Raw genomic sequence first — 26,656 nt, 5'->3', positions numbered from 1 at the left:
CGTTGCCAGTACCAGAACAAGTTTACCAACCACATAATTCACTCACCTCAGTTTCCCGTCCCCCCCAAGGTTTAGCATGAACAAGGGCACAAAGCGGTGGTTAAAAGGACAAGCAAGAGCTACCATTATTATTTGTCACATGCAAAACAGACACGTTAACATGAGAGGCTTCTGCGGCAACATAAGGGTGGTTCTATCTGCCTCCGGTGGCAAGTCTGCTCAGGAAGCTCAGCAAGAGTAGGAAGAATGGGTGTAGACTACTACAAGGTACTGCAGGTAGACAGGAATGCCAAGGACGACGATCTCAAGAAGGCCTACAGAAAGCTGGCCATGAAATGGCATCCCGACAAGAACCCCACGAACAAGAAGGAGGCAGAAGCCAAATTCAAGATGATATCCGAAGCCTACGAGGTACCTAAATCGACAATCGCGACCTGTCCATCTTCTTATTAAGCATCCACTTTCGAGAGATAGTATATGGGTCGCGCATATTCTCTGTTCTGGACCTCTGGTTGTGCAGAGAATGGGGAAAAACTATAGGGAGCCCAACATCGTCTGTTCTTTTTTTTTTCTTTTTTTGTTTCTATTGGATGGGAGATGAGAAACCGTGATGAAGAAAACTCGAATGCCCAATTTTTTTTTGTCTTGTGTTTCCTTTTGAGTGTGTTAGTTATTTTGATTGCATTGTGAAAGGTTTTGAGCGACGCACAGAAACGTGCGGTCTATGATCAATTCGGCGAAGAAGGGTTGAAGGGGCAGGTTCCGCCGCAGGGGCCCTCTGGATTCTCGGCGTCGTCGGATTCTGGCGGGCCCAACGCGTTCAGATTCAATCCGAGAAGTGCAGAGGATATCTTCTCCGAGTTCTTTGGGTTTTCAAGCCCGTTTGGGGCAATGGGTGATATGGGTTCGCGAGGTGCTGGCGGGAGGTTCCCTAGAAGCGTTTTTGGAGAAGATATTTTCTCATCATATGGCGGAGGAGAAGGTTCAGGAAATGTGCCTAGAAAAGGTCCTCCAATTGAGAAGACTCTCGTTTGTAGCCTGGAGGAGCTTTACAAAGGGACCACCAAGAAGATGAAGATTTCTAGGGATGTTCTGGATTCAAATGGGTATGTGGTTGTTTCGTTTCCCCTTTTCCATTATTTACATTTTTTCCTGGGACTAGGTACTGCTTCAACCTTGTCTGATATTTCTCCTGCCACATGAGGTTGATTTACTGTAGGTGTGTAGTTATGTTATTGAGCGGATCTCTGTTTCCAGAGCATTTAATTTTGTTTTTCCTGCTCGGTTAAGAAGTGTTCCGACTATGACATATTCTATTTTTTTTTCTGAACCATCTTATTGTATATGCTTTCATTGTAGAAGTGTTTTTGTTTAATTCACTACATAGTGTTCAATTAGTGCTGTGAGCGCCATGGTTTCCTTCTTTTCATTCTGCAGTGATCACTGATGTCCTTGTTTGTTGTGTTCGTTATTTGTGAATTATGCTAAACCAATTCTTGTCTACTCGATATTTTTGTGTCAATCTGTAGTTGAGGAAGAACCCGATGCAAGACTGACATGGAAATATTAATTCTGTTGACAAATATTGATGACCATGTACTTTGCTAAACTTCACGAACTACTGTGATATTGATATAGGGAGATTTCTATTGAATATTTTGAAATGGTTCTTTCCATGCACATGCACACAGAGACACAGTCACACACCATGCAAAGGACAGCTGATCTCTTGACAAAAAATTACAAAAATGCTAAAAAACTAAACCATGTTAAATAAAACTCCAATGGAGTTACTTACCTAAGACATGAAAACTTATGCTTTAAAATGAATGCTTATCCAGAAAATGGAGAAGATAGTATCAAATCCCATCCAATATCCAAGTTCATTTTTTTGGGTTTGGACTCATACGTTCTTGTGGCAGATAAAGAAAACAAGAGAATATGGCAAGAATAAGCTATGTCACGTGGGTGTGGATGTGGGTACGAGTGCGGAGATTGGGCCCCCTTTTCCTTTAGCGAATGTTTCTTTCAGTTAAGGTCCCTGACCTGCACAAAGGAAGAAGTAAATTCAATTGAGACATGATCGTTATCTACTAATTTTGACACAAAATTAACTCAGGAAATGACTGTTTCAAAACTCCAAAAGGGAGATGTCCAAGGCGTTCATGCCTATACAAAAATAACTGAAGACAATCTTCTCTCTTCTTCTCGGTCCTGCTAACTGCTGTCATAAGAGCATTGGCTACAAGGATGGGAAGACGATATAAGCCTTCAGACACCAAACCAATCCCAATCCTCTTCCCTGTCACCAAGTCCTGCAAAACACAACGATTTGCACAGAATATGAGTTCACAGTTCAATTCCTTAGTAATCTTGCTGACAGATAATGGATTCAAAGGAAGATGAAGAACATGTAAGGCACCAAGCACTAAAAATTTGTTTAACAAAGAAAGACCCACTTTTCTTGCCACAGAGGTAAATGAACCATCGACAAGAGAAACACGTTCCTTTCCAGAAGATAGCTTATACTTATGAAAAAACTTAGGATTGCCAGTCATGTGATGGGTGGCACCACTGTCAACAATCCATTCTTCCATACATGAATTACCTTTTTTACCAGAAATGGCCAGAGCATGGTTAACCTTCACATTATTTGACACTTCGGCCTGACCAACATTAATCTGACTTAGATAAGCACGAAGCTCACAAATCTGTTCAGCTGAGATAGAGGTTTTCCCTCCACTAGAGTTGGTAGCATCAGAAGTAGATTTCTTCCCACTGGAAGGTTTCCCTCGACTATTCTTCTTTTCATGATGGAGGTCCCAACAAAAATCCACTGTATGACCAGTCTTCTTGCAGTGAGTGCACTTAGAGGTCAGGCAGCTCCTACAGGACCACGGCTAATAAGGGCAGACCTCCCATTATACGAGATGTGATCCCCCTTTTTTCCAGTAATAACAAGGCGTCGTTGCTCTTCAGCCTCTACACGAGAGTAAACATCTTCAATACTAGGTAGTATGTCAGAATTAAGGATTTAACTCCTTATACCTGATTTTCGTTTTTTTTTGGTTCGGAGACCCAATCCGACCTGTACCAACCTCTCTCCCGTACCTTGATCCACGTATCGGCGTACCGGGTACGTGGGCTAAACCCACGTACCCGTGTCATGTAGTAATTTGGTGATACCCGGCCCTTAGATATAGCTTGGAATAGACTTCCGGCCCTTGCAACTCATCCAACAATTCTTCTATAACTGGTATAGGATACCGCTTCTTGATGGTGACTGTAAGTGCCCTGTAATCCGCACAAAACTTCTATGTTCCATCCTTTTTTCAGACCAACAATGCTGGAGAAGAGTAAGGGCTTCAGCTGGGCTGGACCACTCCTTCCGACAACATACTCTTTATGAGTTTTTCTGTCTTACCTTTCTGAATGTGACTGTACCTATAAGGTTTCAAATTGACTGGTCTAGACTCAGTTTTTAATTCGATATGATGGTCGAATTCATAGCTTGACACCAGCATATTCAGCCAGAACAACAGGTAAGAAGGCTGAGACTTCTAACTTAGATGTAGCCTGTTGTTGTGGACTGCTAGATTCAATAGACATTAAGAGAAGATGCAACCCTTCTTCTCCATGTTTGATCTTATTCGTGTGTGTGTGTCATCCTGTCCACTAAAGAATGCTGTCGGTTAGGCCTGTATGCGTTTTTCTCCATTTGCCACCTTAAATGTCATTATCATGGTGGTAAAATCCCACCAAACCTTCCCCAGTTTCTTCAACCACTGAGTTCCTAAAACCAAATCAGCTCCTCTCGTAGCTAGGGGAAATAATTCCACCACAAATCGCTGTCCTTGGATCTCGATTTCTTCTTTTGGTCAGCATCCTTTACACCAGAACGAGCTATTGTTGCCTGCCACCACTTTAAATTCTGATTGCTCAATTATTTTGCAGCCACATACCTTGGCACTCTTCTCCCCAATGAAATTATGTGTCGACCCCATGTCAACCAATGTGCTGATAGTCCTCCCTTTCAATTGACCTTCAACTCTCATCAATTGGGGAACATTACCTGCTGCTAGGGCATGAAGAGACATTTTTGGAATTAATTCTTCCATACTGTCATCAGTCCCCTGTAGAAACACACACCAAGATGGAGAGAAAGAAAAGGAACACACAATATACGTGGAAAACCTCAAAGAGAGGTGAAAAACCACGGAGAAGCTCTGACCTAGGTGCACAACCGCAACCCTAGGAGAGAGAAAATGTTATTCCACTTAATCAACCATTACACCATAAGTGGGATTAAATAAGAGGGAAAAACGCCTAGGATACCGAGCCACTCTCGGTACCCGTGCCCATGGGACCGGGTCTGGATCCAGACCCGGTTCCCTATACATGATATGTTAACACTCCCCCTCAAGCTTGGCATACATGTCAAACATGCCAAGCTTGCTTACATTTTTCTCGAATTGAGATGTACATAGGGCTTTGGTTAGAACATCTGCAATTTGATCTTCAGACTTCATATAAGGTAGGATCAACTCCTTTGAATCTATGCGTTCCCGTATGAAGTGGCGATCAATCTCCACATGTTTAGTTCTGTCATGCAGAACCGGATTATTCGCAAGATTAATTGCAGACTTGTTGTCGCAGTACATCCTCATCTTCTCTTCTGTTTCAACACCAATATCTGTTAGGAGAATCTTTAACCATAACATTTCTGTAACTCCCATAGCCACAGCCCTGTATTCAGCCTCAGCACTGGATCTAGAGCATACTTCCTGCCTCTTACTTCTCCAAACAACCAGGTTACCCCCCAGAAAGATGCAGTACCCTGTGGTAGACCTCCTAGTATCAGTACATCCTGCCCAATCTGCGTCAGAGTATCCTTCAATATTAAGTTGGTCTTGCTGAGTATAGAGTAATCCTTTTCCTGGGTCATTCTTTAGGTACCCCAACACTCTTTCTGCACTCTTCCAGTGACAATCAGTAGGAGCATGCATAAACTGACTCAACACATTCACAGCATAAGTAATATCAGGGCGAGTAAGAGTAAGGTAGATGAGTTTACCAACCAGCCTCTGATACCGCCCTTTTCCTTCCTCATCTAGGATGTTACCAGTTTTGATGCTTATCTTTGTACCAGACTCCATTGGAGTTAGAAAGGGTCTGCACCCAAGTTTGCCTGTCTCCTTTAGAAGATCCAGAGTGTATTTCTTTTGGCTCATAACCAACCCTGTCTCTGACCGAGCAATCTCTATCCCCAGAAAGTACCTTAGTTTACCCAAATCTTTAAGATCAAATTCAGCAGCTAACCTCTCCTTCATCTTCTTTTTCTCTTCTTCATCGTCACCTGTGACTATCATATCATCAACATACACAAGAAGAAGACTCACCAGGCCATCTCTCTGCTTAATGAATAGGGTGTGATCACCATTTCCCTGTTTGTATCCATTTGTCTTCATCACTATCCTCAGTCTTTCAAACCATGCTCTAGGAGACTGCTTTAATCCATACAAGGCTTTCTTGAGATGACAGCATTTTCCGCTTTGAACATATCCAGGAGGCATACTCATATAGACCTCTTCTTCTAGATGACCATTCAGGAATGCGTTCTTAACATCAAGTTGATCCATGCTCCACCCCTTTTTCACGGCAAGAGCTAATATGACCCTCACAGTTTTCAGTTTGGCAACAGGGGCAAAGGTTTCAAGATAATCAATACCATATTTCTGGCTGAACCCCTTTGCAACAAGCCGAGCCTTATACCTTTCCACAGTACCATCTGGTTTGTACTTCATTGAACACCCACTTTGAACCAACTAAATGAGTCCCTTTGGGAATATCCACAACTTCCCAAGTGTCATTCTTTGCCAAGGCATTCATCTCCTCCGTCATGGCCTGTAGCCATTTAGGATCCTCTCTAGCATCTTCCACACACCTGGGAATAACAGACTTAGACAAGGATGTTATAAAGCATTTGTAATTCTTACTCAATTTCGCATAAGAGACAAATCTCTGAATAGGATGAAAAGTACAAGACCTGGTGCCCTTGCGCAGGGCTATAGGAAGCTCTTCATTGATTAGACTTGGGTCATCCGGGGAGCTCACAGGATTGAGATTGGTTACATCAACATTTTCAATCACATCTGTCTTCTTCCTTCTGTACACCTGGCCAAACAAATGATCACGGGCTGTAGGCTGATTATCAACAAGACCCTCGTCCATGTGACGGTCTCTATCATCTCTGACTGTGTCTGCCACACTGTCACTGGCCTTGTAATCCAAGAAATCCGTAAACTGAATCAACTGATTTGAGGAATACTCTTCACTACTGTGCCCTAGATACTCCCCCTGAAGAGGATTCACATGAAAGTATGCCTCATGTTCATGGAAGGTGACGTCCCGGGAAACATAGACTTTAGAGGTGGTAGGATCAACACATTTGTATCCCTTCTGAGTGGAGGAATACCCCAGGAAGACAGCCTTGACAGATCGAGGATCAAGTTTCTTGAGGGTGGGACTATGGTCATGAACAAAACAGACACACCCGAACACCCGAGGAGTAAGAGGCCAGGGATTCTGAGTAGGCCAAAGCATAGAGTACGGGGAATGGCCCTGCAACACACGGGTAGGCATACGGTTGATAAGGTGGGCACTAGTGAGAAGCGCATCACCCCAGTAGCGCTTGGGAACCTGACGATGGAACAGAAGGGCCCGGGTAACATCAAGCAAATGGCGATTCTTTTGTTCAGCCACGCCATTTTGGGGAGGTGTGTAACTACATGACGTTTCATGAACAATACCCTTGCTCTTCAAGAAATCATCTAGGGATTGAGAGACATACTCTCTAGCATTATCGGTGCGAAAAGCTTGGACAGACGTCTGAAACTGAGTCTCAACAAAGGCCACAAAGTTTTTGACAATAACGGGAACTTCACTACGTTCTTTCAACAGATACACGAACGTACAACGGGAGTAATCATCAATAAGGGTCATAAAGTAATGAAAACCACGACAAGTGGGTACTCCCGAAGGACCCCAAACATCAGAATGAACCAAAGCAAATGGACGAGTGGTTTTATTGAATGAAATAGGGTACGAGGCCCTAACATGTTTAGCCAACTGACACACTTCACAGGTGAAGGAGTCCATGGAAACAGAATGAAACAAACTAGGAAACAACTTCTTAATCAATGGAAACGGAAGATGACCAAGCCTCTCGTGCCATCGCATAATAGTAGATCTGTCTTCTACGCCTGACAACTGTCCACTAGTGGCTGAAATAAGAGCGGACGCAACCTGCACAGGCAGTCTGTAGAGTCCATCAATAGCCGAACCAATCCCAATCTTCTGCCCCGTCACCAAGTCCTGCAGAAAACACCGATCAGCAGAAAAGATCAGATTACAGTTCAGTTCTTTAGTAATACTGCTGACAGATAGCAAATTCACAGGAATATTGGGAACATGAAGAGCATTATGAAGACAGTATTTATTTAACAAGGACAAACTCCCTTTTCCAGCCACAGAGATAGAAGAACCATCAGCCATAGATACACGTTGCTGCCCCGAAGACAATTTGTATTCTTGGAACATCTTAGGGTCCCCTGTCATATGATGCGTAGCACTACTGTCAACAATCCAATCACCATGTGAGGAATTACCTTGGTCACTAGTAGCCACGAGAGCTTGGGCTAACTTAGCCCCCTTAGATGTGGAAGTATCCTCCTGAGTAGTAGACAGCCGGCTGATATACGCTTGCAGTTCTTTGATTTGATCGGAGGAAAGCTTAGATTTGGCAACATTTGACGGACTACTCTGACTAGGCTCAGGCACAGAAGGACTCCGGCGGCTAGAAGGAGGACGACCCCGGACAAGCCGCCTCTCAGGATGAAGATCCCAACAAAAATCAACAGAATGTCCTGATTTGTTGCAATGGCTACACCGCCGAACAGGACGCTGTCCCATCCCAGAAACACGACTAACAAAGGCTGAAGGAGAACTCCCCTGACTGGTTTCAATATGCATCACCTGTCGACGCTGTTCTTCAGATTCCACACGGGCATACACCTCTTCAATTCCGGGGACCTCGTCACAATTAAGAATTTGGCTCCTAATGGATTCAAATTCATCGCGTAAGCCTCCGAGGAAAAGAAACATCCGATCCATCCATTCTTTGTCCCAATACAAGGCATGATCAGACCCACAGTGCCAGTCATCATTCACATGGTAATCAAGTTCCTTCCACTTAGTCTTTAGGGCTGCAAAGAAGGCGGCTACAGACAAGTCACCCTGTTTAAGAGAGTATATGCTACGTTTGATTTGGTACGTACGCAATACTCTCTTCTTACGGCCATACATCCGTGCAAGCACAGTCCACATGTCGTAGGCAGTCGATTTACGCAAGATCAAAGGCTGAATATCTGCAGAAACAGAACTAATAATCCATACTTTAACCTGACTATCTTCCAACGTCCAAGTAGCCCATCGCGGATCGGTTTTTGAAGGTGCAGGCTTCTCCCCAGTAATGTAGGGCAGGCGACCACGACTGGTTATCCCAATTTCTAGGGCAGCCGACCAAGAGAGATAGTTATCCTTGTTCAGCCGGATGGAGGTGACTTGAACAGGCAAGATCTCGCTCTTGGTATTGCTGCCCGAGTCTAGGGCATCATCGATCTTGAGGGACATCTCCTCGGCCATCACAATCACCAAGGAGAAAGAATACCCAGCACCAGAGACGACAAACAAGAGGCAGCGGCGCTGGACAGCAGCGGTGTGGAAGAGAGCGACGGCGGTGGGCAGCGGTGGCGCGGGACGGCGGCGGCGCTGGACAGCGGCAACGCAGCAGAGAACAACCGCGCTGGACGATGGCGGCGCAGTTGGCAGCGCTGGACGGCGGCGGCGCAGCAGCGGCAGAAAAAAAAACGGCGGAAACAGCAGCGGCAAAGAAACACGGCGGAAACACGACTATCACACCAACGATCTCTCACGCGTTGGCTCTGATACCATATAGAAACACACACCAAGATGGAGAGAAAGAAAAGGAACACACAATATACGTGGAAAACCTCAAAGAGAGGTGAAAAACCACGGAGAAGCTCTGACCTAGGTGCACAACCGCAACCCTAGGAGAGAGAAAATGTTATTCCACTTAATCAACCATTACACCATAAGTGGGATTAAATAAGAGGGAAAAACGCCTAGGATACCGAGCCACTCTCGGTACCCGTGCCCATGGGACCGGGTCTGGATCCAGACCCGGTTCCCTATACATGTTATGTTAACATCCCCTATTCTATTCCCTCTTCTTTCTCTTGAAAATTATCCTCAGACTCGTCTACTAAGTACATATGTAGCTTTTTACAAGCATATCCTAGCACAGTCCCTTCCTATGTTGTTCCTTGATCTGCTGTAGACTCAGTCGCTTGACCAGCTTTTTTTGTTCCCTGTGCTTCCTCTGCATGTTGGCTGGGCCTCACGTAGGTCCCTTATGACTTGGGGGGTTTCTGTTCGGCAGATTTCTGCTGGTTCTACCCTCCCTCCAGCCATTGAGGAGTTTGTTCGATTTTTCTTCTGCTATTCTTGCCAGCTCGAAGGCTTCTTAGAGGCTTTGGGGTTTGGCTGCTTGCACCTCAATGCGATACTCCTCTTTAAATCCTCCTATGAAGGTGCCAATCAAGGCCTCGACAAGCCACTCACACACCATATTGCTTACCTCCTCAAATTCTACTTGATACTCCATCACTTTTCCTTTCTATTTGATTTTAGACAATTCAATGTTATAATCTAAATAAGCTGAGGGTCCGAATCTCACCTTGAGTGTCTCCACGAAAGCCCTCCATGGCGGCTTCCCTTGCTACGTGATGATCCACCTGTACCAATGTTTCATTGGTCCCTCCAAGTAAAGAACAACGTGCGAGACCCATTGGTTATATATATCCAATTGATGGGATCCTCTCCATTAAGCTTGGGGAATATAAGAAAAAGAAAAAGTCTTAGCCACTTATTTGACCTGGAAACAACATTAGATCTTTTAGACCCCCTCATTTTGAAAATCAAAATAGAGGGAAATATAAGGTTCTTTGTCATTTTTGTCATCAACCGGGTCACATAAGGCCTAGTTGTCCAAAGTTGAACAATAATGAAGGACAATCACGAAATTATGGAGGGAATTCACAACCCTAGACAATTTGGTCAAAGGAGGAGCTTCATATCCTCAAGGCGAGCAACACAACTAAGGAGCTTCATATCATCATGGCGGCAACACAACCCTAGACAATTTGGTCAAAGGAAGGTTGCAAATGTTCAAAATGAAGGATATGATCTTACGTCAATCTCCACAACATTGAACCAAATCATGACGACTCTTCAATCCATAATAAATGAGTCACATTCTGGAGCACTAGCAACAACAACATCTACCTCCAACACTCTCACTATGATTCCTTGGCTTCTAAATTCCGTTGCATCTTTTCATATGACATAACATATCATCCTTGACCAATTTTGAACAAGCAAGAAAAAATCAAATGTAGTTACTGTTGATGGAACGTCTTTGAGTGTTAAAGGGGAGTTGAGAATTTTGAAAAAGAATTTGGAAAACAAAAATTCTTTGTACCAAAAGTCCGTTATGTCCCTAGACTTAATCTTAACTTACTTTCTATATCTCAAATTTCAGAACTTGGTTTCATATAGTTTTCTCATCAAATAAATGTTTGGTGCAGCATCACCAAACCAGGAGATTGAGTGGGGAAGGTTTTAGAAAGGGGGACCTTTACTACATGAACAATTTATGTATCTCCAAAGAAAAATTTTGTTACCATATCAAAAATGGGGACATCAATGTTTGACATCAAAGATTAGGTCATCCAAACATTAGAAAATGATCTATGATGACTCCTACCAAGGATATTTGTTTTGAGAATTTTAAATGTAATGATTGCATACATGGAAAGATGAAATTTTTATCTTTTGGGCAAAAACTTCTTTTCGTCTACGTCCTTTGAGCTTGTTCATTCCGATGTATGGGAGCCATTTCTTATCATGTCAAAAGGAGGACTATCGTATTATGTGATATTTGTTGATGATTCACTAGATATTGTTGGATTCAAATATGAAGTTTTTGAGATGTTCAAAAATTTCCACAACTTGGTACAAACACAGTTTGATGCTAAATTAAAAATGTTAAGGAATGATTCCAGAGGTGAACATATTTTAAATGAATTCAAAAGATATTCGGAAAACTATGGAATAGTTCATCATAAATCATGTCTAAGAACACTTCAACAAAATAGACTTCATGAAAGAAAACATAGGCACATAATTGAAACAACAAAAACTCTTTTTATTGCAAAAAATATACCTAAAAACTTTTAGGCTGAAACAACTCTTGCTTCTGTCTATCTCATAAATAGAATGCCTTCAAAAGTTTTAAATAATATAACTCTTTTTGAAAAATTGTTCAAGTATGAACTCGATTTTACCTGGCTTCGTATTTTTGAATGCAAATATTTTGTTCTTAATGACAAGACTAATAAACTAAGTTCAAAGGTTATTGAATGTGCATTCATTGGTTATTCTGAGACACAAAAAGACTACAAATGTTATGACCCAGTCAAAGACAAGATCATAGTTTCAAGGAATGTAAAGTTTAGTGAACAAGAAAATAGATTCGAAAATTTTGGAGAGTCACAACACAACGATGATTATTCTTTTCTATTCCAGTATCTTTCTCAATGTGATGATGAAATATATGATATTGATGATAGTGACATTAATGATAATGATGACAGTGGAGCAGCCAAAGACATAATCACATATCATAAAAGAAACGGGCAACAAGACATTGGTGAAGAAGAACATCACGAAACTATTGATCTCCAACCAACTTCAAGTGAAGAAAACCTTAGAAGATCCACTAGAAACGTAAGACAACCCAATAGGTTTGTGTCATATGAGACATTTACCCCAACGCATAAAACTAGAATCAATGTCATTCACTCACTTTGAATCGTCTACACTTAATGAAACCTCCAAATATATTGAGTGGAAGAACGCTATGTTAAAATAATTGAATACCTTGAGAAAAACTCAAACATGAGAAATACAAGATTTTATCTGTAGGAAAAAAGACTATTGGATGCAAATGGGTATACAGGGTGAAAACAAAAAGGGATGGATCTCTAGAAAGATATAAAGCCAGACTTGTTACTAAAGCTTATACTCAAGAATATGGTATTGACTACAAGGAAACATTTGTTCCTGTAGCTAGAATGACTACTGTTAGGACTCTTATTGCTTTAACATCTATTAAAAACTGGAGTATCTATCAAATGGATGTTAAAAATGCCTTTTTAAATGGAGATCTTATGGAATAAGTTTATATGAAAGTACCACCAGGTTTGTCTCTCCCACAATGAAAAGTTCTTAGACTTAAGAAGACTCTATATGGTCTCAAACAAGCACCTAAAGCTTGGTTTAATTGTTTTAATTCTGTTGTCTCTAATTATGGATTTCATTCCTGTTTGAGTGACACTGCTTTGTTTGAATCCTCTTATTATATGTTTGTTATAATTTATAATGTAAGCATACATACATGTTTTTGTATCTACTATCATAGATCTTAAACTCCTAGCAGTTTGATGTATGATTTGTATATATAAATATATGTGTGTATACATAGGACTTTTTGTATTTATTTTTTATTTATTTTTCATGCCTTTTTCTAAACTTTTTTCTTTTCATTTTTTTATTAGAAAGGAAGTAGCTGTTGGGAGTTCCCAACGGCTAGAAATCTAGCCGTTGGGAGCTCCAACGGCCACTTCCTCTTCCTCTTTTCTTCCTCCTTTCTTCTTTACTTCCTCTATAAATAGGACACTTGGGACCCTTGTTATTTTAAGGCTTTTTGGCCTCTCTTGTGTATTCTTCTCTTGAGATTAATATATTTGGTATCTTCTCTTCAAGTTTGAGGTTTGGTTTTGTGTTATCTATTGAAGTTGTTGGGATCTTCAAGAGTGTATCTCTTGAAGCATTTGCATTCTCAAGTTTGGGCCTGATTTACATGGTATCAGAGCCAGGTTTTGGCTCTTTGTCTTGCTGTTTTTCAAGCATGAAGATCCAGCTATTACTCTTTCTTTGGAGCTGTGAAGCACTCCAAGTGTTCGATGTATTTCCAGCTGTGATTTGACACAAGAGGGTGCTGTTTGTTTGTTGGCCTTCTTTGGTGATATTTGTGACGGGATAAAGCTTCCTTGAGGTGAAGATTGTAGCAGTTTTTGACGCATCAAAAGCTTCTATTTTTGTGGCTGTTTTTCATCCTAGCACTACCTCAACGTCTCCTGTACAAGGTACACATTATGGATGAAAGAAATTCTTCTACTCCTCTCCCTAAACTTCATCAAACTATGTTTCTTGGGCAAAACCTATGGAACATTTCATTAGAAGTAAAGACTTATGGGGACTTGTTGATGGGTCTAAAAGTGAACCTCAATTAGTCCTAACCAAAACCATAGATGGTAAAGCCCAAGAACTAGATGAAGTTGAAAAAGACAAGGTCATGAGTGAATACGAGAGAAAATGGGAAGAGTGGAAGATAGGACATCACAAGATTATCACTTGGATTATTGCTTGTGTTGATACTACAACTATGGGCCAAATCGCAAAACATAATTTTGCTCATGAAGCTTGGGAATTCCTCAAGAAAACCCACACTATGAAGGATGTGGCTTACATGTTCAATCTTCAAATGAAGATTGCAAGTCTCCAACAAGGGGATAAGTCCATTAAGGAATACGTTGGAGAAATGGAGCAATTATGGGACGAACTTGCCCTATTTGAACCCGAATGGTATGATCCAAGAGACATTGGAGTAAGGGAAAAACAAATCCAAAGGGAAAAACTTTATAAATTCATTCTTGGTCTTGGACCGGAATATGATGGAGTCAAAACTTCCTTGCTTGATAGACATAAGGTGCCATCTATGAATGAAGCCATAGCGGAGCTTCAAATGGAGGAGAATATACTCAATTTTTGCAAAGAAAAGAGTGAAAGTGTTCTTGCTACTTCAAGACCCGGCGCTCATATGAGAACTTATAGACCTCCTCATTTTAATCGAAACTATGAGAATAATGGCAACAAGAAGATTATATGTTTCCATTGTCAAGAAGGACACACTAAACCTAGGTGTCCTAAATTGAGGTGATTTGATAAAAAGACAAGTGTGACTGGGACAATGTATGAAGAAAGCAATCGATTCGACCTAGACAAGCTTGTAAGTGCTCTTCAACCAAAGCTTGTTGATGCTCTTCAACCACTTTTCAAAGGAGGAGGGACTTTTCCAATTTTCGGAGCAACGGTGGCATCTACATCATCAAGTAAGTACTCTTGGATGCTTGATTCCGGAGCTTCTTTTCATATGACCCCTTGTAGTTCATTACTTACTGAATGCACTAAGGAGGAATCGTGCCCTTTTGTTAAAACTGTTGATGGAACTCCTCTTGAAATCAAAGGTGTTGGGAATATTGATCAAAATTTTAATTCAAAAGTTTTCAAAATACCAAAAGTTAGATTTATTCCCAAACTTAACTTAAATCTCTTGTTGGTTTCTCTAATAACAAATCATGGATGTAATATTGTCTTCTCACAAAATAAATTTTTGATACAGGACCATCTTTTCAAGAAGACGATTGGGGAAGGTTTTAGGAAAAATGATCTCTACTATGTTGATTATTTGGATCTTTCCAACCCAACTTGCAATGTAGTCAAGAGTGACATTCAAGTTTAGGAAAAATGTCTTGTATCCCTTTTTTGGAAGAGAAATGTAAAGAAATGATCTCATGTGATGATTGTATTAAAGCTAAAATTAAGGGTTTACCTTTTGGAAATAGAAATTTTGTTGCAAAGCACCTTTTGAATTAGTGCATTCGGATGTATGGGGTCCCGCTCCTATTATATCTAAAGGTGGTTTACTTTATTATGTCATTTTTGTGGATGATTACTCTTGTTATGCTTGGGTTTACTTTCTTAAACGCAAATCGGAAGTCTTTATGAATTTCAAAACCTTTTACAACATGATCAAAAGTCAATTTGATGCAAACCTTAAAATTTTTAGAAGTGATTCCGGAGGAGAATTCATTTCCAATGAATTTGAAGAATTCCTAAAGGAAAAAGAGAGTTATACACCAAAAGTCTTGTCCCAAAACCCCCCAACAAAACGTAGTCGCCGAAAGAAAACATAGACATATTCTTGAAACAACAAGAGTTCTCCTTATATCAAAAAATGCTCCAAAAAATTTTTGGGCTGAAGCGATTCTAACATCCATTTACTTGATTAATAGAATGCCTTCTAAAGTTTTAGAAAATATTTCACCTTTTCAAAAACTTTTTAATTTGGAGCCAATTTATAAAAGATTCAAAGTCTTTGGTTGCAAATGTTACCTTCTAAATGACAAAAATGATAAACTTTCATCTAGGGCTATTCAATGTGTCTTTATTGGCTATTCTGAAACTCAAAAAGGATATATATGTTATAATATTGAAAAAGATAGGTCTATGTTTCAAGAAATGTGATATTTTTAGAAGAAGAAAATGACTTTAATGAAAATAAACCCAAGCATGAAGATGATTATTCTTTTTTATGGATAAATGATGATGATGATGTTTTGCATTTTCATATGATGATGCTCTAAATGAGGTTGATAGCACTTCTTTTAATAGACCACCACCAAGTGAAGTAATAGTTTATAAGAGAAGGTCTCAACAAAACATTCAAGAGTCTCAACGTACTCTTAGGAGATCTCAAAGAGATATTCATCCACCTCAAAAATTTGTCTCCTACGAGTCTTTTTCTCCAAAACATAGAGCTTGCTTGTTAGTTATTCACTCTCTTGATGAACCTTCATCCTATGTTGAAGCCAAAACTAACCCACATTGGGTTGAAGCCATGAACAATGAACTTAAAGCCCTTGAAGATAATAAAACTTGGGACATTGTGTCTCTTCCTATCGGGAAAAAGACAATAGGATGTAGGTGAGTTTACAAAGTCAAGACTAGAAGTGATTGATCAATTGAAAGGTATAAAGCTAAACTTGTTACCAAAGGATATGCCTAAGAATATGATATTGATTACGAAGAAACTTTTGCCTCTGTTGCTCGTATGACCTCTGTTAGAGCTCTTATTGCTGTTGTTTCTATTAAACAATGGTCCATATATCAATTAGATGTCAAAAATGCTTTTTTGAATGGTTACTTAAATGAGGAGGTATACATGGACTCACCCCTTGGGCTAGATTTACCTAAAGGCAAAGTTCTTTATCTTATAAAGGCATTGTATGGTTTGAAACAAGCTCCAAAAACTTGGTTTGATATGTTTAGCAATGTTATGTTTAAACAAGGATTTAAATCATGTTTTTCTGACACTGCTATGTTTGTTAAAAACACAACTATAGGAACAATTGTGTTTCTTTTATATGTAGATCATATGATTATTACAGGTAATGATGCTAACAGAATTATGCAGGTAAAGACTTTCCTTAAGAATGAATTTGAAATGACTGATTTGGGTAAACTAACATATTTCCTTGGTATTGAAGTTGCTTATAGTAGAAGAGGATACTTACTCTCACAAATGAAGTTTGCCAATAACATTATAAGCAGATCAGGAATCACTGATGACAAGGTAGTGGACACTCCTGAAGCTTTAGGAGTAAAGATGAAGATTGGTGATGGAGAAATTCTAGAAAATCCCACCTCCTTTCGTCAATTGGTGGGAGCTCTTATATATTTATCTATCACAAGGCCTGACATATCACATGCTGTACATGTTATAAGTCAGTTTCAACAAAGATCCACTTCTGTACACATGGGAGCTGCATTGAGGATTGTTTGATATGTCAAACACACTATCACTAAGGGACTTTCTATCCTCCTCATCAAACTTGAATGTGATTGCTTATACTGATGCTCATTGGGGTGGAGATCCTAATAAGAGGCATTCCACCACCGGTTTTTGTGTTTTTCTAGGTGACTCTCTCATTTCATGGAGATGCAAAAAACAACATAAAGTCTCTTTATCTTCAACTGAAGCAGAGTATCGTGCCATGACTACCACCACCATGAAGATTGTATGGTTGAAAAGCTTATTGAAGGACATTGGAATTGACCTCAATGAAGCCACCAAGCTCTGCTGCAACAACAAAAGTGCCATCTACACTGCTAGCAATCATACTTTTCATGAAAGGACAAAACATATTGAAATGGATTGTCACTATGTGAGAGAGAAATATCTTAGCCGAACAATTGATCTATCTTTTGTTCCTTCTTAATATCAACTTGGAGATTTCTTCACCAAAGCACTTGCTTCCGCAAGATTCCAGTTTCTTCTTGGCAAGCTTTCGGTGCTTACACCGTAAGTTTGAGGGGGGGGGGGGTGTTAGAATTTATAATGTAAGTATACATACATGTTTTTGTATCTACTATTATATATCTTAAACTCCTAGCAGTTTGATGTATGATTTGTATATATAAATATATGTGTGTATACATAGGACTTTTTGTATTTATTTTTTCTTTATTTTTCATGCCTTTTTCTAAACTTTTTTCTTTTCCTTTTTTTTATTAGAAAGGAAGTAGCTGTTGGGAGTTCCCAACGGCTAGAAATCTAGCTGTTGGAGACAGCCACTTCCTCTTCCTCCTTTTTTCTTTACTTCCTCTATAAATAGGACACTTGGGACCCTTGTTATTTTAAGGCTTTTTGGCCTCTCTTGTGTATTCTTCTCTTGAGATTAATGTATTTGGTATTTTCTCCTCAAGTTTGAGGTTTGGTTTTGTATTATCTATTGAAGTTGTTGGGATCTTCAAGAGTGTATCTCTTGAAGCATTTGCATTCTCAAGTTTGGGTCTGATTTACAGATAACATGATCATAACAGTTAGTGACAAATAATGAATTAAAGAATGTAAAAATTTTCTGCAAAAAACTTTTGAAATGAAAGATTTAGGTTTTCTAACGTACTTTTTGGGAATTGAGGTACTTTTTGGGAATTGAGGCTGCATATTCTACTACAGGTTATTTTTTGTCACAAACTAATTTTGCTGTAGAGATTATTGCTAACCCAAGTATAACAAATGATAAAATTACAGAAACTCCTGAAGCAGTAAGAAGCAAAATGAAACTCGATGATGGAATTCCTCTTACTAATCCTACTCCCTACCGACAACTTGTGGAATCCTTAATGTATCTTAGTATCACTCGCCTTGATATTATTCATGCAGTTCATAGGGTAAGTAAAGTTCAACATGCTCCATCAACGGTTCATATGGGAGCTGTTCTTCGTATCATTAGATACATCAAAGGGACAATAAATAAGGGAGTATTTATGACTTCTTCTTCCTCTCTAAACTTGATTGCTTATGCTGATGCTGATTGGGGAAAAGATCCAAATGATAGACACTCAACTACTGGGTTTTACATTTTTAGGAGAATCACTCATGTTGTGGAAGTGCAAAAAGGAATAGGTCTCTCTTTCTTCTACTGAAGCTAAACATCGAGCCATGGCCTCCACAACCATGGAAATTGTTTGGCTTCATCAAATGCTCCTCGATATGGGGACAAAAATAAAAGAACCCACTGATTTGTGTTGCGACAACAAGAGTTCTATATACATTGCCAAGAATCAAACATCCATAAACGAACCAAGCATATAGAAGTGGATTGTCACTATGTTCGTGAAGAGTTTTTGAGGAACCAATTAAGTTTCTATATGTTTCCTCAGAGTTCCAGCTGGCTGATTTTTTCACAAAGCCTCTTTGTTCTCCCATATTCAACTTTCTTTTAATTAAACTTTTAGTGATAGCACCATAAGTTTAAGAGAGGGTGTTAAGAAATATGGTTTATGTATGTTGAAGTATGTTAGACGGGTCTCGGGACCGGGTCCGGATCTATACCCGATCCATCTTGTAGCCCTTGTTGGGCATTACTTAAGTCGTGTAACCCTAATCCTTATGGTTAATGAAATCTTAAGAGAGAGAGAGTCTGGCGGCTAGTGGGCAACCAGCTCCTCCTCATCCGTGGTTTTTTTTCTATTGTTGAGGGTTTTTCCACGTTACATCGTGTTCCTCGTATTCTCTTTCTCTGTGCCCGTGTTTCTACATGGTATCAGAGCCCACGAGATTGGCACTTTTTTGGTGATCGTGGAGTTTTCTTCACCCGCCGTCGCTGCTGTCACAGTCGTCGTTTCCACCGCCGCCGCCGCCGTCGGCGTCACCGCCCTTGCTGCCGTGTCATCGCCCTTGCTGCCGCGCCGTCGACCTGCTCCCTGATGTCGCGCCCTGCTCCCTGCCGTCGTCCTTTGCGTCGTTGCCTTCTGGGTCGGCCCTACTCCAGTGGTGCCCTCCATTGCTGCCGCCGTTTGCTGTCGCCCCCCTTCCTCCCTGCCGTCGCCCTCTGCGCCATCGATATCGGCACCCGACCTGCTCCCTGCTCCGCCTGACCAGCAACGTCTTCCGCCGCCCGACCTGCTTCCTGGTGTTGCCTTTCCATCTAGCGCTGCCTCTACTCCCTGTATCATTGTTCTCCTGCGGGATCTGCTGCAGAGTTCTCTGCTCACGCCAGTTGCTGCGTGCTCCCAATTGCCGCGGCTGCCCTTTGTCACTGCAGGAGAAATTTGGGTGTTCGATCGACGTGATGGCGGATTCTCCTATGGGAGAGTGGATCATCGACAGTGGCGCTACTCACCACATGACCGGCGATCCTAAAGTCTTTCATGGGTATAAGCTTTCATCAGGAAAGGAACGTGTTTCTCTTGCTGATGGTTCCTCTATCTCTATGGTTGGGAAAGGGAGTCTCCCACTTTTGAACAAGTTCTTTGTCCACAATGCTCTACATGTTCTCCATCTTCCCTTGAACCTCTTGTCGGTTAGCAAGATTACGAAAGAGTTGAATTGCGAACTAATTTTTTCTGTTGATCGCTGTGTTATGCAGGACTTGGTGATTGGTGACAGGGAAGAGGATTAGATTGGTCTGACTTCTGACGGGCTATATCGCTTACCTATGCGTACTGCTCAGGCTCTCATGACGGCAGTCAGTCAAGCAACGAAGAACAGAGAGGACTCCCTTCAATTGCTTCTACGGTGGCATGAGCGCCTTGGACACCTGCCTTTTGGAATTCTTAGACAGCTGTTTCCTGATTTATGTTCCAGGTTAGATATGACTATGGTGTCCTGTGATGTCTGTCACCTGGCCAAACATGTTAGAGCTTCATATCCTTTGTCTAGCCATCGGTCTAATGAGGTATTTGCCATGATTCATTCTGATGTGTGGGGGCCTTTAGGGATTCCTTCTTATCATGGTTTTCAGTATTTTATCACCTTTATAGATGATTGTTCTCGTAACACTATTGTCTACTTGTTGAAAGACCGTAGTGAAGTTCCTACTGCCATAGAGACTTTCATTGCTTATGTGAAAACTCAATATGGAGCATCTGGTAAGACCTTTCGATCTGACAATGCTCGTGAGTATATGTGTCAGTCTGTTGATAGCTTCTTTCGAAAAAAGGGAATTGTTCATGAGACTTCCTGTAGTTATACTCCTCCTCAAAATGGAGTTGTTGAACGAAAGAATCGTCAGTTATTGAATATGACTCGAGCTCTTCTTTTTCAACGTCATGTTCCAAAAAGGTATTGGGGGGATGCTGTGTTGACCAGTGCGTATCTTATAAACCGTTTGCCTAGTCGTGTGTTGAATGGGCAGACGCCTCACTCTATGTTACCGGGGAGTCGTGAACTTTTCTCTCTTCCACCAAGAGTCTTTGGCTGTGTTTGCTTTATTCACAATCATAGTCCTCACATTAAAAAGCTTGATCCAAGGTCTATTAAGGGCATATTTCTAGGTTATTCTCCAACTCAAAAAGGGTATAAGTGTCGGGACCCTTCCACTGGTCGTGCCTATGTTACCAAAGATGTCACTTTCCTTGAACATGCTTTCTATTTTGGTGAGAATCCTCTTCAGGGGGAGAATTCTATGTCAAAGGAAGAGTATTCTTCGAGTCATGAAATTCTGTTTATAGATTTTTTAGACTACATGTGTGAATCCAATGGTCCTTCTATTGAGGTGCTTGAACAAGAGAAAAATGGAGAATGTTCTACTGGGGCAGGAGAGGAATGCAATCGTCTGTTTGGGCAAGTTTACTCTAAGCAAAGAGTCTGTACTGAGGAGATGACAGGTGGTGAGAATTCTGCTCCCAATCCAGTTAGTCCTTCACTGGATGACCCAAGTCGTGCTCAGAAGCAACCTGTTGAAGAAGAGATTCAGACTGTTATTGCAAGTGAAGAGCTTCCTATCGCCCTGCGAAAGGGTGTCAGGTCATGTACTCAACATCCTATTGGTAATTTTGTTTCATATTCTAGACTGAGCAAGGACTACAAATGTTTTGTATCTTCTCTTTCTTTGGCTATGATTTTCAGGAATGTTGTTGAGGCTCAAAGTGATTCCAAGTGGACTTATGCAATGCAAGAAGAGATGGAAGCCCTGAGAAGAAACATGACATGGGAAGTTATAAAGATTCCTGAGGCGGCTCACTTCGTTGGATCTAAGTGGGTCTACACCATCAAGTACAAACCAGATGGAAGTGTTGAAAGATACAAAGCTCGTCTTGTGGCCAAGGGGTTTAGTCAGAAATATGGGATTGATTATTTGGAGACCTTTGCTCCTGTTGCGAAAATAAAGACTGTCAGAGTCATTATCTCCTTAGCTGTGATGAAGGAGTGGAAGATGTACCAACTTGATGTCAAGAACGCATTTCTCAATAGAGACCTTGAAGAGGAAGTATATATGTGTGCCTCCAGGATATGAGGAACCTGGAAAATGTTGCAAGTTAAGGAAAGCTTTATATGGGCTCAAGCAATCTCCTCGAGCATGGTTTGAACGACTTAGACTTGTCATGAGACAATGTGGATACCATCAAGGGAATGGAGATCATACACTCTTTGTGAAGAGAAATAAACAAAAGGTTACTATTTTGTTGGTATATGTTGATGATATGATTGTCACAGGTGATGATGAAGATGAAATAATTAAGTTAAAGAAACTGTTGGCGATCGAGTTTGATCTCAAGGACCTTGGTAAGTTGAAATATTTCTTTGGCATTGAAATTGCTAGGTCTGGGACTAGCCTCGTGCTAAATCAACGGAAGTACACCCTAGATTTGTTAAAGGAGACCAGGAAATTAGGGTGTAGACCAGCTTCTACTCCTCTAGATGCCGGCCATAAGCTAAGTCTTAGAGATGGGGAGCCTCTCTGTGAAGAGGCAAAAGAAGATATCAATGTCTTGTAGGGAAGTTGATTTATCTTACTCTCACTAGACCTGATATTACCTTTGCTGTGAATGTGATGAGTTAATTCATGCATGCTTCCACGGATGCCCACTTGAAGGCTGTTGACAGGATCTTGTGCTACTTGAAGAGAAATCCTGGCAAAGGTCTTTTGTATGTCAAGCAAGACACTCTTGGGATTGAAGGTTATTCAGATGCAGACTGGGCCGGCAGTATTGACACTAGGAGGTCCACCTCTGGCTATTGTAGTGTGGAGAAGTAAAAGGCAAGATGTGTGTTCTTGTTCCAGTGCTGAAGCAGAATACAGAGCAGTGGCTATGGGAGTTTCAGAGCTTTTGTGGCTAAAAGTATTGTTGACGGATATTGGTATAAAGGTTGAAGAACCAATGAAGATGTATTGCGATAACAAGTTTGCAATCAACTTGGCCAACAACCCTGTGCTTCATGACAGAACAAAGCATCTTGAGATTGATCGACATTTCATTCGAGAGAGAATTGATGCTAAAGAACTTGTACTTCCTTACATAATATCTGAAAACCAAACAACTGATGTTCTGACGAAAGCTTTATCTTCAACTTCATTCGAGAGAAATGTATCCAAGTTGGGCATGTTTGATATGTATGCCCAACTTGAGGGGGAGTGTTGAAGTATGTTAGACGGGTCTCGGGACCGGGTCCGGATCCATACCCGATCCATCTTGTAGCCCTTGTTGGGCATTACTTAAGTCGTGTAACCCTAATCCTTATGGTTAATGAAATCTTAAGAGAGAGAGAGTCTGACGGCTAGTGGGCAACCAGCTCCTCCTCATCCGTGGTTTTTTTTCTATTGTTGAGGGTTTTCCACGTTACATCGTGTTCCTCGTATTCTCTTTCTCTGTGCCCGTGTGTCTACAATGTATACAGATATTACCTATGTTTATGTATGAATAATACATATATGAATATAGGTTAATATTTGTATTTAGGATGCCTTAGTTAGATGTTATCATAGTTAGGTTTTACATCTTTATTTTTTTTCTTTTTTTCTCTTTTGTTCTAGCCGTTGGCTAGTCCCAATGGCTCTTTTATGAGCCGTTGAAATTAGTCCCAACGGCTAGTTCAGTCTTCCCTCTCGTATAAATAGGAATGCTGTTCTTTGTACAGATTTAAGCTCTTGTGTACAACATTTCTCTATTCATTTGAATAAAGATTATTTTTTTACTTCGCCTTAGTGCCTATTTCTGCTATATGTTTCATTAGTGTCTGTTGCAGTCACGTTTTCAATGCCGTCATTTCTGATCCAAGTCACTGCAATGTCTCAACACACACTTGAAACGTCATTGAATGTACATGTAACACCTGTTGATAACGGATATATGCCTATTCTTGTCTATCCAAATAACTTGGTCTTTTCAGTGTTAGTATAGTGTTTTGCTTAGTTGGCAGTTCATTTTGGCTGCTTTTTATTCTCAGTTAAAATTGCCATTCACCAATTTGTTCATTGTCAGGCCAAGTATTGGATTTACAGTAGTTGTTAATATCAAGCTTCAGATGGCCTCATACCCAGTGTTCTATGAATTATATTCAACCTAAGATGGTGAAAATGTGTCTTTTTACATTTTATGTGGGACTGCCTTACACAGTATTTGTAGATGAAGAGTGCTCTGTTGTTCAATTTTGTCATTGCTTTGGGTGGACTACTTTCAGACTCTTTGTCCCTTGTCCAAGAGTGAAGGCTGGTGCCTCCCCCTCATCATCGATGGGAGGCCTTCATGTACCTTGCTTGTCAAATTATAGGTTTGATTGTTCTGATTCTAAGAAAAATGATTTTAACTTCTGTTTAGGTAGGTACTTCATGTATGCTCCTACCTGCTGGATGTCATGCTCTATACCCTGTCTTCAATTTGTTCAGTTCCTGGTGTGTTTGCGTCTATGTATTGCAAGAGAGAGAGAGAGAGAGAGAGAGAGAGAGAGAGAGATCTCATTCCACATTCTTTCCTGCACAGGAGGCCAGCTACGGTCGAGGAAATCTTGACAATTGAGATAAAGCCTGGTTGGAAGAAAGGTACAAAGATTACTTTCCCTGAGAAAGGAAATGAGCAGAAAAATATGATCCCATCTGATCTGGTCTTCATCATTGATGAGAAGCCCCATGCCACATTCAAGCGAGATGGCAACGATTTGGTGATGACTCAGAAGGTGTCACTTGTAGAGGCTCTTACTGGATATACGGTCCAATTGACAACATTAGATGGTCGGTCTCTCACTGTCCCCATCAATTCTGTAATTAGTCCTGGGTATGAAGAGATCGTTCGAGGTGAAGGAATGCCTATCCCTAAGGAACCCACAAAGAAAGGCAACCTAAGAATCAAGTTCAATATCAAGTTTCCTTCCAGGCTTACTGCAGAGCAGAAGGCGGGTATCAAACGATTGCTTTCATCATCTTGAGTGCCATAATGTTCCTCTCCTATGTTTGATTTCCATGCATTTTCTCCTTATTTTTATTAGTTGGGATTTCTATTAGCAGTTTTTTTTTTTATATTTTCACTATCTTTTCTTTTCTATCTTTGAATTTGTAAAGTACAAAGATTAAATGCCTAAAAAATCTTTGTGTATGCCTTTTGGTTTACTTTCTTATCTGGAAGCTGCGAAGTTTCTATCAAGTAAATATGTGTAAATGGTCTGCTTAGTTCCTGAAATGGTAAGTTCATTGGGAATGTGGCTAGAATCAGAGTCAAGCTGTTATATTTAGAGTTTTAATCTTTGTCTCACGAAGTGCTTTCATGTGATTAGATGCTCCTTGTTGCACTTTAAATCTTAGTTTCAAGATTCATTCATGCATTGGTCTTCTCACCTTCATCAGGGAAGTTTTAAATGGCAATTTAATTTATCATGTTTTTTTTTTCGAAAAAAACACGTTTTTTTTTACTGTGGTTGAGATTATATGAGCATGTCACTCACCACTACAAAGGGCAGTATTTACATGTGAACTGGGATGTGTTCTCTATGTGCATCACTCCTCATTGATGTGTAGCTTATATTGTTTACCATGAATGCATTTTTTGCATATTGATTGTTAATTCTATTATGTAATTGAGTTATGACCTTTACGGAAAAGAGGAACATTGGGGATTGCCACTGTTGACCATTCTAATTATCACCCTACCACACCACTTCATTTGACATCATTACACTAATGATAGATGAGACACACCATCATATTCACAGATGCACCCATAATTCACGCCTACCCTATCGACAAACCCTTATTAGAGCCCCGTAATTTATTTGAACTATTGGCCGATGAAGATTAGGTCGTACTTGGAGAGATCAGGCGTTTGTATTCGATCTCCCTTTCAGGTATACCCACCAGACAAGTGGTTGCGCTCATAATGGATTTGATTTTTTATTATTAATGGTGTTATAGTGTAATTTAAAACTCCATTCTCATGCTCTGGGCGTGACTTCGATGTATGCCATGCATACACGATACATTATTCTGTTTGTTGCACGCACAATAGTTTAGAAGATAATTATCTGCTTAGGACAGATGGTGCTATATGCCAATTGTTCAGGCAGTTACTATTCTATGCTGTGGAACAGGTGGAGCTCCATGCCAACTATGTAGGCCAAAAATTTTTCAAATACATGTTCACTCCTTTACTGCACCACATTTTATAGGTTATATGTGTTTGACGGTGCCAAACCTTTGTCGTGGAGAATGTTTGGAGAGACCAATTTATACTTTTAATGACGAGCCTTACAGCTGTTAGAAAGTTGAGGATAATTTTAAACTGCATGAAGCCCATGAAAATTTTTAATTGTAAGGTTAAAGATCGACAGAAGGGAAATCATGATTCAACCTCCAATTAAGGAAATTATTTGTTGCAAATGGGCAGATAAAACAAATAACAACAACAATGGATCCCACCTTTTTATACAAAATACAACTCAAGATTGGTGAAGAGAGAGCAACTATTAATGTAGTATAGATTATCAAACCGACATCTGGTTGGGTTTTCCATTATATGTGCGTGTGCTATTTCAATAGAGAACTCCTATGGTTCTCATGTTGACAAGGTAGGTAGGTTAGGGGCAGAGTCAGTAATTTTTCGTGAAGGGGTCGAATTAAAGTTTTGAAATTTTGACAGGAGTCGATTGTTTTTCAAAATTTTTATATAGGACAAGTGAAATTTTTTAAAATTTTCATATAATTATTTTTTTTTTGGAGGTGGGGCCAGGGCCTATGCTGCTGCTCCCCCTTGGTTCCGCCCTTGGGTAGGACGGCAGCGCTCCACACGAGCCAAGTCGAGCTCCATAAAACAAGCTCCAATAGAGAGTGACCTTATT

At 40.4% G+C, this 26,656-nt stretch overlaps 1 protein-coding gene across 1 annotated transcript; it reads left to right on the top strand.

The window, feature by feature from the left end:
* The first annotated feature begins 92 nt into the window (after positions 1-92).
* On the top strand, positions 93-24,935 carry LOC116255176 (uncharacterized). Its single transcript, XM_031630955.2, has 3 exons — positions 93-411; positions 694-1,106; positions 24,313-24,935. Exons 1-3 carry the CDS (start codon positions 247-249, stop codon positions 24,752-24,754), a joined length of 1,020 nt encoding a protein of 339 aa, XP_031486815.1. The 5' UTR covers positions 93-246; the 3' UTR covers positions 24,755-24,935.
* The last annotated feature ends 1,721 nt before the right edge of the window (positions 24,936-26,656 follow it).

The sequence above is a fragment of the Nymphaea colorata genome, chromosome 5, assembly GCF_008831285.2.
Source record: "Nymphaea colorata isolate Beijing-Zhang1983 chromosome 5, ASM883128v2, whole genome shotgun sequence".
NCBI lineage: Eukaryota > Viridiplantae > Streptophyta > Magnoliopsida > Nymphaeales > Nymphaeaceae > Nymphaea > Nymphaea colorata.
Note: the sequence above shows the minus strand (reverse complement) of the source record. Positions and strands in the feature narration are given on the sequence as shown.

Bases quoted from the DNA above. Each gene is read 5' to 3' on its own strand.
- LOC116255176 (XM_031630955.2), top strand. From the start codon at position 247: ATGGGTGTAGACTACTACAAGGTACTGCAGGTAGACAGGAATGCCAAG. The intron at 412-693 runs GTACCTAAATCG...GCATTGTGAAAG, and splicing joins TGATATCCGAAGCCTACGAG to GTTTTGAGCGACGCACAGAA. The intron at 1,107-24,312 runs GTATGTGGTTGT...TTTCCTGCACAG, and splicing joins GATGTTCTGGATTCAAATGG to GAGGCCAGCTACGGTCGAGG.